Source organism: Arvicola amphibius, chromosome 7 (assembly GCF_903992535.2).
Source record: "Arvicola amphibius chromosome 7, mArvAmp1.2, whole genome shotgun sequence".
NCBI lineage: Eukaryota > Metazoa > Chordata > Mammalia > Rodentia > Cricetidae > Arvicola > Arvicola amphibius.
In genome coordinates, this window is record NC_052053.1 from 75,632,405 (window position 1) to 75,645,152 (window position 12,748).

General features: G+C 44.4%; 1 protein-coding gene across 1 annotated transcript in view; it reads right to left on the bottom strand.

Moving 5' to 3' along the window:
- Positions 1–8,251, bottom strand: part of Ak7 (adenylate kinase 7) — a 71,290-nt gene extending 63,039 nt beyond the window's left edge. The window contains 2 exon segments of the mRNA XM_038337521.1: positions 1,038–1,226; positions 8,097–8,251. Coding sequence (XP_038193449.1) covers positions 1,038–1,226; positions 8,097–8,198 — 291 coding nt within the window. The 5' untranslated portion in view covers positions 8,199–8,251.
- Positions 8,252–12,748: the final 4,497 nt, after the last annotated feature.

Genomic DNA, 12,748 nt, shown 5'->3' on the forward strand with positions numbered 1-12,748 from the left:
TCAATTCCAAGGCCAAGGTGTCCCAAGCAAGTCGGCTCCTGCCAGGTGGAGGGAAGAAATCCACTTTCCCACCTCTCCTTAGCTCCCAGGGAGAAACAGCAATGGCTGCTATTGATGGTAGCTTCACAGGTACACGGCTCCATATCTGTTCCTTGATGCTCTCACATATGTTCCCACTGTGTGCTCTGCCTTGCCCAGGTTAGTCCAGACAAAGAGCCTTAAAGATGGTGGTGCATGCCTTTAATACCAGCACTTGGGAGGCAGAGGCAGGTGGACCTCTGTGAGTTCAGGGCAAGTTCAGGACAGCCAGGGCTGTACATGGAGAAAACCTGTCTCAAAAAATAAAACAAAACAACAAAACAAACAAACAGACAAAAAAGACACTGATATCACACACTAGTCTTCTTTCCTGTAAGGTATATTCATGTTACCTTGTGATTAATGTTCTACAGAGAGAAGATTTTTATGAGTTTGGAAGTCAAGACTAGATACATCTCTTCCAAGAATAGTTCATTTAATTCTTTGCTATGGTCCCAAATTTAAACATGGAGATTTTAAATTGTGGTATTCTCTGTCACAGTAGGAAGATGAGTCCTGGGACTGGGGAGATGGTTCAATAATTGCTGCACAATCATGAGGACCTGAGTTCGGATCCCCGGGGGCACCCATGTTAACCTGGATGCAGTAGAGCGATGTATGCAGAAGTATGCAGAGATGGGATCCAGAAGGATCACTGGACGCCCACGGGCCAGCTAGCCTGGTGTAGGCAGCAAAATCCAACCAAGCAACCTTGTTTTAAAGCATAAGGCAAATATTTACTCTTCTGACTTCTGTGTGTGTACTGTGCCATGCGCACACCTGTAGTAACGCACATGGATGAAACACAAAGATTTAAACAAAGGTATTTCCCATGTCCTGTCATGTAAGCCTGTCTGCAGAACAGAAGGGCTGAAGGGAAGAGGTAAGGGACTGCTAATGAGTTGGTATCAAAGGGAGGCTGCCCTTGTCAGGTCCTACAGAATGCCTCGGGGGCTTACCGAGTATGTCTCCACAGCGAAGTCAGGCCTGGCACTCTCTGGCTTGGCCAAGGTGCCCACAATCTGGAACGTGCCTTCTTTCGCTTTTCCGGTGGAAGCTTCTGGGGCTGCTGACTTTGTTTCGTCTTCTTCTTCTTCCTCTTCTGTAATCTCTTCCAGTGAAGCCCCGGCAACGCAGTTAGAGAGGAACTGTAAGGGAACGGAGATATCCTGGGTGCTAAGCAGAGTTTTGAGACAGGGAAACCAGTGAGTGACGATTCTAGACTCTTGCCTTTAATGGGGACCCCATGGACTGAGCATCAGGGTCGCAAGGCTCATGCGATGATGCTCACAACACAAGGCAGTGGCCACATAGGAGAGGACAATGGTGACACAGGTGCAGAGTGTCAGCAGCCGCTTTCTTTAGCACTAGGCAGAGTTGGGCTAAACAGTTTTAGAGCTGGTGAAAATGTCTGCCTCATTCAGGGGGTACACTGGTGTGCAATGGGAGCCCCTGAGGAGATTTCATAGTAGTTTGCCAAGGCGGTATGGTGGCACAGGCCTTTAATCCCAGCACTCTGGAGGCAGGTGCATCCCTGTGTTCAAGGCCAGCCTGGTCTAATAGCCAGTTCCAGGACAGCCAGGGCTTCACTTAGGAAGGGGGGGGTATGAGTGGAGGGAAGGGGAGGGAAGGAGGAGGAGGAGGGGAGGAGATGGAAATTTTTAAATATAAAAAAATAAACCATGAAAAAAAAACCAAACAAACAAAAATCAGTTTGCCTGTCCTTTACCCTTCCTTCTCTCTCCCTTCCTCCCTTCTCCCCCAGCTTCTCTCTTTGTTGTTTGCTCTCGAAGCAGAATATCACACATTTCAGGCTGGCCTCGAACTTGCTGCGTAGCCAAAGGTGACTTCAACCCTGAATGCTCCGACCTCCACCACCTGAAGGCGATCACAGTAATCACATACACCAAAATTGTTTTGTGCCCGGCAGGCAAGCACTCTGCAGGTTCAGCTACATCCCTAGTCTAAAACTGTCGGATGGTTACATCAACAAACAGAAACAGATGAAATTAAATTTAAAATGTTATTTTAGTACTGGGGATCAAAAGGAGGTCCTTGCATGTGCTGATCAAGATCGCCGCCACACCCTTTAGTCTTCAATGTTTTACTTAAGCTAATAAACTCAAAGCACTTTTTATCAGTTTAATATATAATCAGTATAAATTATTATGGTTGTAGTGTATTTGATTTATTTTTGTTTTTTGGACTCGGGTTTTCCCTGTGAAGTTCTGGCTGTCCGGAACTCACCAGGCTGGTCTTGAACTCAGAGATCTGCCTGCTCCTGTCTCACCAGTGCTGGGATTAAATGTGTGCACCACCACTGTCTGGCTTGTGGTTTGTTTATTTATTCATTCATTCATTTATTTATTTATTTATTTATTTATTTATTTATTTTGGTTTCTTCAAGACAGGGTTTCTCTGTAGCTTTGGATCTGGCCCCAAACTCTCAGAGATCCGCCTGTCTCTGCCTTCCGAGTGCAGGGCATGTGCCACCACTGCCCGGCTTGTGATGTATTTTAAACACAGGACTGCACACATGCTAGGCAAATGTTCTACCACTGAAATGCTTCTGTTGTGGATTATTCACCAGAGAAGACTGTTCACTCAATCATGGCTTTAAACCAATAGAAAGTATTTAGTAGCCAGCTGGTGACTGCATTGGGTGTTTGGGATCCTAGTGTAGCATTGAGCCTTTTTTGGGACGGGCTTTTAAGCACAAAAGCCATGTTCTAGGTTAACATACTTGAGTTAACAAGAACAGTTAGTCAGAAGCAGAACTATGAAAGATTAACAGCAAGGTTAGTACATTTTGAGATGTTCCCAGAACTATGCGGACTTGTGTAGTGAGAAGCGGCAGGGCTGCGTTCCCGCCGCCCAGTTCCCAGCAACCAGCTAATCCGCCGCCGGCTAGCTTTACCCAAAATAATTACACGGAAACTTTATTCTTTTAAATACTGCCTGGCCCATTATCTGTAGCCTCTTATTAGTTAATTCTCACATCTTCCTTTAACCCATATTTAGTAATCTGGGTAGCACCACGAGTTGTGGCTCACCAGGAGAGATCTTAACCTGCGTCCATCTCGGAGAGGAGCAGCATGGAGACTCCTATGGCGACTGCCTGAAGCGTCTCTCCCACTCTACTTCCTTGTTCCCACAGTTCTGTTCTGTCTACTCCACCTACCTAATTTTCTGTTCTTAAAGGGCCAAGGCAGTTTTCTTTATTAATAATGAAAGTAACACATAGATACTCCTCCATCACTTCCCCTTTTTCTGTTTAAACAAAAAAGAAAGGCTTCAACTTTAACATAGCAAAATTACATATAACAGTTATCAAGCAAGTATTACAGTTACAATATTTAAATCTATTTTATCTTTTATCATAACTAAGGAAAGCTATAACTATCTATTTATTCTTCAACTCCATCAAAGACTCCAGAAGGATATAATGCTACCTAAGTAAACAAGAAATAAGTAACTTATAAAACTCTAGAAATGACAGAGACAACTCGCTGCCTGGACAGTCACCCAAAGTTCCTCTGTACCGTTGGGGGCATCCATCTTCGGGCTTCAGGCCCACAGTATCCAGCAGACATTTCCATGAAGCAGAAAAATTCCAAAGACAGTTCAGTCACTTTCTGCTGTGTCCTGCAGAACGTCTCGCAGACTCTTTCACGAATCAGGAACCCCGAGAGACCATCTCACCTTTAGGCAAGTTCAGCAGTCCTCTCTCTGCGGGTTCTTTGTGTCCAGTTTATGGAACAGTCCAGGCAAGAGCAGTTTCTTGCCCAAATGGCTAACAAACTCCATAAGTAGCCTCTTCGATGCCCATCTTCCTCTCGAAGTAGATTGGTGCTGCCAGGAGCAGACGTGTCTCATTGTCATGAGAAACCCTAAGTTATTAAAACATTAAATGCCATATTCTGCAGTCTTTGAAAGATATGAAGAATGTCTATCTAACTGAAATATATCTCTACATATCTAGAAAATCTAATAACATGACTACAAGCTTAACTATTATCAATGATTATCCATTAACAACCTATATTTCCTAATAATACATTACATTCTTTAAAATGAACTACAATCACAATAGCTTAATCAAAATCAGAAATACATATACATATAACAAATTGACCTTAAAATCCATACCAATGCAAATTATTCATATCTATATCATATCCCCCTTTAAATGTAAAAGAACATTTATAAACAATATTTGGGAATGTGGGCGCAGTTATTTCTCTCCAAACTGCTTCCTGCTGAGTGGGGGCGTTGTTATTTAGGTCTTTCATGGTATAACCTGTGTGCTAGGTTCCTCTCAGTTGGCAGTTGAGTGAAGTAATTTTTTGAAGATGTTCACAGCAACCTTTCAGGAGGGCGTGGTCTATCATACCATATTGGGATAGAAGCAATCCACAGAGTCTCGTCCTCTGTGAAAACAAAAGAAGAAACTCTTTTCCAAAGCATCATGTTCTTAAATCCAAATCCTGAAGTCATACCATTAAGATGTCCATTTTGGTCTAGACTGGCAGCCCATATAATGAAATGTCTCTCTGTATTTAGCTCCTTTACAGTCAAAAAAATCAAAGAAAACACAACAAAATATATAATCCAGACTCTCTGTGAATTTTCCATTTTTACGTGGCTTATTTTTACTCTATCACTTTACTTCTTTTAATCTATAACTATCTGTACTCTGTCTCTTTAAAGACTTTAACCTTTTTTTTTAAGGCAGTAACTTTATTCTCTATATTTTCTTTTTCTCTCTTTTAAGCCTACGTGAGCCATTTAAAGGCCTTCTATGTCTGAATCTTTTCTATTGTGAATCTGTAATTTTTTACTATCCAGGAGCATTTCTTAAAAGGTTAAGCACTTCTTAAAAACTTAAGTTGCGCCACTTATAGGTAATACGGTACTGCCTGTTTACAGCCAAGTCTAAACCTTAACTGCGCTGTTATTGTGGTAATTACGATAGATCCTGCCTGAGATCAGTACAGTTCAGCATGGCGGAGCAGAGCCAAAGCCGCTCCTGCCTCAGTCATTTGGTGCCCCTGAGCCGCACACAGTTACAGGCACACAGCAGTCGACATTGGAGCCGCACTCAGCAGTTTAATTTTGATACTGAGCGTGCAGCACAGAAACTCTTTTAATCCAAGTTACAGCCAAATCAGATGCGCAGAGCACTGCGCAGACTGAAAACACCTCTCTCTCTATGGCGGCAGGAATCCGCAAACGCTGTCCCGCTCGCCTAAGCCTGATTCCGCCATCTGCCCAGGTGCAGGCAGGGAGCAGTGAGCCATTGGCATGGTCTCAGAGTAATTTTTTTTCCCAAGCGGGCAAGGTTTTTAAGTGGATTTAGTGACCACGTTGGGCGCCAATCTGTAGTGTGAAACGGCGGAGCTGCGGCGGGGCTGCGTCCCGCCACCCAGCCACCGGCTAGCTTTACCCAAAATAATTACACGGAAACTGTATTCTTTTAAACACTGCCTGGCCCATTATCTGTAGCCTCTTATTAGTTAATTCTCACATCTTCCTTTAACCCATATTTAGTAATCTGGGTAGCACCACGAGTTGTGGCTCACCAGGAGAGATCTTAACCTGCGTCCATCTCGGAGAGGAGCAGCATGGAGACTCCTATGGCGACTGCCTGAAGCGTCTCTCCCACTCTACTTCCTTGTTCCCACAGTTCTGTTCTGTCTACTCCACCTACCTAATTTTCTGTTCTTAAAGGGCCAAGGCAGTTTTCTTTATTAATAATGAAAGTAACACATAGATACTCCTCCATCAGACTTGGGCAGATTAGGTCTTTGTTTTCTGTAGTGTGGAGCTGCGGGCTGCTTCCCGCCACCCGGCTCATGCACGGCTAGCTTTACACCCAAAATAATTACATGGAAACTGTATTCATTTAAATACTGCCTGGCCCATTAATTTCAGCATCTTACTCACATCTTGACTAACCCATATCTAATAATCTGTATAACACCACGAGTGGTGTCTTACCAGGAAAGATTCAGCACATCTGGCCTGGTGGCTGGCTTCATGGCATCTCTCTCCCTGAGGAGAGGCACGGCAGTCTCTCTCACTTAGGAGAGGTGTGGCATCTGTCTGAGCCATCTACCTCACTTCCTTTTTCCTGTTCTGTCTACTCCACCTATCTAAATCTTACCCTATCAAAAAGCCAAGGCAGTTTGTTTATTAGCCAATGAGAATCCTCCATCAGTTTTCATTTTGGCAGGTGATGCTGTCTGTGCTCTGAGTTTTACAGCCTGAACCATACATCATGGAGTCAGCTGTGCTAAGGTCTCAGGGCCTAATAAGGTCTGGGGCCCTGCTACATTTCCCAACCTCTATAAGAACTGATGAGGTATTTTACTCTTTACTGTTCTCAAAGACAGTGTCTCGCTACGCAGCCCAGGCTAGCCTCAGCTTCTTAAAGCTGGAGTGGCAAGGGTGTTTTCTGTTTATCTATTGCTCATCTTCAAGATTCAATATGCATTTACGCTTACAGTGTTTCTCTTTGGGGACTGAATAATAAAGCAGAATAATGATGTTGGCTAAGATTTATCTGTTTAATTTTTTAAGATTCAATCTGTAATGTAAAACCTCTATCTTATTCCAGTGTCAGTTAAAACATTTAATCGCTATCAAAAGAGGCCAACTAAGATTGTAAGAGAACAAAAGAAAATAGGAGAAAAACACTTCGTAAAGATATATCTGACTTCGAAGAGAGCTGCTTTCTCGGTGTCTTCCCAGCCTTTGCTGCTGTGCACTTGCACACAGCACATTGCTTGATCTGGTGGGAGCGTCCCTGTCAAAGGGAAACTTTAGCTGTCTACTTACATGCTCTTCTGTCTATTCCCGTGCTACATTCGTGTAGCCATCCAGGCAGGCCGTGGCCCCTCGATAATCCATGCCAGAATTTAATTTCACAACTGGTCATCTCATGATTTGCTTTCAGGGGTCACTGGGGTTTGTCTCCACAGACTCATTTTTAACAATCTTGGGAAGCAGGAAACCTGAGTTCAAATCTCATGTTCCAAGATTTTATTTTATGCCTGTGAGTATTTGCCTGTGTGTATACAAGTGCACCATGTGCATGTAGTGCCCACAGAGGCCAGGAGAGGGCGACAGATCATCTTGGACTGGAGTTACAGATACTGGTGAGCTGCCATATGAGTACTGAAAATTGAACCTGAGTCATCTGGAAGAGAAGCTGGTGCTCTTAACCCTGAGCCATCTCTCCAGCCTCTCTTTAGGCAAAGAACAATTTAAGATGACAGCTTCTATGTGTTTTCTGTCTAGGGATCTTTGTGCGTGTGTGTGTGTGTGTGTGTGTGTGTGTGTGTGTGTGTGTGTAGGCTAGAGGTAGCAAAGCGTCTTTCTCTTTATGGCTTCACTGAATTTTCGAGACAAGGTCTCTCCCTGAACTTGGAGCTTGTCATCTCAGCTAGACTGGCTGGGCAGCAAGCTCCAGGATCTCTCTGACTGCTTCCCAGTGCTACTACCTGCCCAGCTTTTACCTGGATGACGATCAAGTGATCAAGTCCTCATGCTTGTGCCTCAAGTACCATCTCCCACTGGGCTGTATCCCCAGCCCTCCTTAAGGTGAGGAGGCTCCCCACTAGGGACCTGGTCAAAATTTGTGCCTAGCACAAAACAGAAGGTTAAAAAGGGGCGACATAACGGCTGGACTTACAACTTGTCTGCTCCACATCCTGCCCGTTATTCGCTATATGATCTTTACAAACCCTTTCCTTGAGCCTCGGTCTCCCCATATATAAAGAAGTAGGAATCGGAGTTTGATTTGCAGTCGCCAAACACCTGGGTTTCTAGGAAGGTGCATGGGTCAAGCCTAGTTAGGGACAGGTCCTGGAGGCACTGACTTGCTAGGATTGGAATCTTCTCCTGGGGAGGCTCCTTTCTAACCACAGCCTGTGGTGCAGATCTTTGTTGTGGGGATGGACCAGGGCCGCACACCGACGGCTGAGGGCCAGGCTGACTCGGGGGCCGCCGCTCACCTTTCCTATGTTTCCGCTGCTGTAGGTGTCCAACTGGTTTATGAACACCCTCTGTATCTTCAGAACTCTCTCAGATGCCGCAGGAACTTCCTCTTCAGCCATGGTGGCAGCTGTAGCAGTTGCTAAGGTGAAAGAGTCCTGTCGGTTGCTAAGGAGGAGGCCAGTTCCCGGAAGGCTAGGGGGTCAGTCTGCCTGGGGCGTGGCTCAGGCTCTGGGTGGTGCTTGGTTCGATTTTGTCAGGGCGCATCTGAGGGCCGTGGTTATGGGGGCGTGTCAGTTGGGGGCGTGGCTTATGGTCTTAATGGGGCGTGTCTGAAAGGGAGGGGGATGCAGTCGCTGGAAAGCACTTTTCCCAGGGTCAGGCACCCAGCGCTTGTGCCCTTAGCACCTTTCCTGTAGTACCGTCTGTTCGGAGTGACTTCTTTATTGTAAAGAAAAGCAGTTGTCAGGAGTTTTGGCGTCTAGTACACGTGAAACCACAGCGTGAGGGCCCACCACTACACACTATGCAGTTTGGTGCACAGGATTGAACTGATTTAGGGGGATAGTCTTAATTTGCTTTCTATTGCTGTAATAACCCCAGATCAAGAGCAACTTGGGGAAGAAAGGGCTTAGAACTTGTAGACCACCATCCAGGGAAGTCAGGGCAGAAGGCAGGAACTGGAGCAAAGAGCATGGAGGAACGCTGCTTACTGGGTTGCTCAGCCTGCTTTCTTCTACAACTCAGGATCAGGGGACCGAAGAGAGGCACTGCCCACAGTGATCTGGGTCATCCCCTATCAATGAAGAAAATGCCCCCACAGACTTGCCTGCTGGCTATTCTTATGGGGGCATCTTCTGAACGGAGATTCCTCTTCTCAGATTGTGTTTCCTAAAGCATTTTCAGAATTTTTTTGGGGGGGGGGATTTGGTGGAGGCGCCTAGAGGTAGTACTTTGTGCCTGGAGATTCACACACAATCACACGACTTAAAATAAGGCACTGTAGACTCTGGGCCTTCTTTCCAAATGCAATTACTCCTGAAATCAACCAACCAACCAACCAAATAAACAAAAAACCATTGTGGCAGGTGAGATTGCTCAGAGGAGCCTGCCATCAAGCCTGACATCATGAGTTCCATCCCTCTGTCCCAAAGAGAATGGGCTCCAGCAAGCTGTCCTCTGTCCCCCACACGTGCTGTGGCATGCACAGCCCTCCCCACAAATAAGCTAATATAATAAACAATAATTACTCATCTTCAAAGGTTGTGGTGGGCTACGAACACAACCTGCCCGCTGTTAGGCTGACTGTATTGGAATAGTTTTAAATATTAACTTGTTATATATAAAATATGTACACATATATAGACACTTAAAAGTATTCATTTTTATTTTATGTGCATGAATGACTCTGCACCAAATGCGTGCCCGGATGCTTTCAGAGGCCAGAAGAGAACATCGGATCCCCTGGAACTAGAGTAACAGTGGATTGTGAGCCACAGTGTAGGTGTCAGGAACACACTCAGGTCCTCCGTGAGAGCAGCGAGAGCAGCCAGTGCTCTTGAGCGATGAGCCCTATCGCCAGCTCCTGAGCCTACTGATTTTATTATAGCAATTATTGTAGCATTCCTTTAGTCTTCTCCTCTGCGTGTAACTGCCTAGTGTATGTGCTACCATTTATTAGGTACTGGAAAGTGCCAGAAGACTTAGGGGTTCTGCTCTAATTCCATCGTTCATGGGTGGGTGGCTAAACAAGTTCCTCATCTGTGAAGTCTTAGCCACCCCTAAATAAGGAGCTTGAAGGGAGAGTTTTGAAGTCAACCTGTCCACTTCCAAATGTCTATCTCTGTTCCCCTGATACAAATCATGCAGCAGCATGCTTTGCTCCTCAACACTGGAGGGAGCACAACATCTCATGGATAGAAGGCCCTATCTGACACACTGAGAGTAGGCATAGCGCCAGCGGCTCACTTGCTGTGTGGGGAAACCTAGGGTTCATCAGAGCTGGAGGAAAGGTGGGTGTGTTCTTATGGGAGATGGGGCCTGTGCTCTCTTCACGGAGACCCTAGGTGCAGAGAGATCAGTACAAACTTCTCAGCTACCAGACACCCCACATCCATTTCCTGTCCCTTCTCAGTGTGCTAAGTGTCAATGCAGGGATCTTGGGCATGCTAAGTATGAGCTCCACCTGAGCTCCAACTCCAGGCCTGAATTCCCCTGACCCGAAGCCCTTGCACTGAGTATCGCAAGAGGATTGCCTATCTTACTACCCAGTGATTAATATTTTAATGCTTATTTTTGCTTCCTCTTCTGTATGTTGGGGGAGGTATTATATGGACTCAGGGGTGTTTATTGAAAAAAGGGGGGTTAACTGGTTTGCTGGGATGATTGGTATTTGTGAATTATTGTTTTTAGAAAATTGCATTGGTGTTGATTCTTGTATATTGAACATTGTATGTGAGTATGCTTCTACCTCTATTGTATGAGAGTATGCTTCTACCTCTGTTTAAAACAATTGTTATATTGAGATATTTACCATATTGCAATGTACATTTCTACCTCTGATATTATTTATGTAATGACATTGTTTACATTTGGAGATCATTGTCCTCATTTATTGCACAGTTGTTTATTTTCTTAGTCTCCAAGTTAGATAGGTATCTAGAATTATATATCAATAGTCATATATGTTTGTCATATTTATATTTAAGATATTCAGGTTTTTTAGATACATAGAAATTATATTTAGTATAGATAGTATAATCTTCGACCTCTTTGAAGAGCTGTAGAAATTGGCCTTTAATCTAACCTAGAGTTTTGTACTTATGAGACACAATCACTCCTGGCAACACTGCTCTACTCCCGAGAGAACGTTGAGCACCAAAGGCACTCCACTGGGAGCTTGTCTTCTTCTTGGCAGAACTGGCCTTTGGGCAAAGAAAAGCCCATACCTCAACTACTGACAAAGATACAGAATATCCATAAATGGATAAAACAGGATTGACTTATCTTGCCAACACAGGGTAGGATAGTTCTACAAAAAGTTCCTTGCCTTTGAAAAATGTTATGTCAGTTGTGTTAGGCCTTAGCCAAAGATGGATGCCCCAACAGTACAAAAGAACTTTGGGTGACTGTCCAGACAGCGAGATGTCTCTGTCATTTGTAGAGTTTGGAAGTTGCTTATTTCTTGTTTACTTAGGTAATATTATATCCTTCTGGAATCTTTGATGGAGTTGAAGAATAGATAGTTATGGTTTTCCTTAGATATGATAAAAGATAAAATAGATATAAATATGGTAACTGTAATTCTTGCTTGATAACTGTTTTATGTAATTTTACTATGTTAAAGTGAAAGCCTTTCTTTTTTGTTTAAACAGAAAAAGGGGAAATGATGTAGGTGTGTCTTCTATCTATCTGTTGATTTCATTGGTTAATAAAGAAACTGGCTTGGCCCATTTGATAGGCCAGCCCTTAGGTGGGTGGAGTAACAGAACAGGAAGAAGGAAGTGAGGTAGATGGCTCAGACAGATGCCATGCCTCTCTTTCTCTGAGCCAGACATAATGAAGCTCCGGCCCAAGATGGACGTACACTAGAATCTTCCCGGTAAGGCACCACTTCGTGGTGCTACACAGATTATTAGATATGGGTTAATCAAGATGTGAGTAAGAGGCTGAAACTAATGGGCCAGCCAGTGTTTAAATGAATACAGTTTGTGTGTTGTTATTTTGGGGCATAAGCTAGTCAGGTGGCCGAGAGCTGGGCGGCAGGAACACAGCCTGCCGCAGATCATCACTACAGTATGTATGTCAAATATAATGCACTTTAAAGCCTATGATTTTATGTAGTGTGATCCCATTCCCTATGTCATTCTTCCAGTTTTAAACATTGCGTATTTCCCATCAAAAGGACACGGCATTAACACTTTTCTGAACATGGCCAACTTTTCATTAGAGGAAAATCAATCTTTGCAGTTTATTCTTTGTTGACTCATTTCCCCTATGTCCCATTTTAAAAATTGCAGCTACTCATTGTAGGTGTGACTATGCCATGAGACATGCGTGGGATTGTCAGAGGACAGCCCAGTGGAGTTAGTTCTCTCCTTCCGTATTGTATCCCATGGATGGAACTCAGGTTGTCGGGCTTGGTGGCAAGTGACCACCCCCAGAGCCATCTTGCCAGTTTTTTTTTTTAATTTACTTTTATGTGCATTGGTGTGAAGGTGTGAGATTCCCTGGAACTAGAGTTACAGTTGTGGCTGCAATGCGGATGCTGGGAATTGAACCTGGGTCTTCTGGAAGAGTGGCCAGTGCTCCGTACTGCCGAGTCACCTCTCGCAATCAGGCAGGTTTGTTTTAAATTTTTTATTTTGTGAAAGGGTCTCCCAACTTTCTCGAGTTGCCCTTGAGTTTGTAATCCTCTTGTGGCTGGAACTGTGGGCATGCGCCACTTCACCCGACTCGAGAAGCTGTCGGCGTTGAAGCTGTACTTCATTTTCAGAATGATTTCATCGGTACACTCTCTGGTCAAAGAGCTCTCCACCAAATCCTGGTTAAGAGAACTACAAAATGACTTGGTGAAATGGCATTATTAAATTCTTTTTAGTGGCGATGACTCATCCCTTTAATCCCAGCACTTGGGAGGCAGAGGCAGGCGGATCTTCCAGTTCAAGACCAG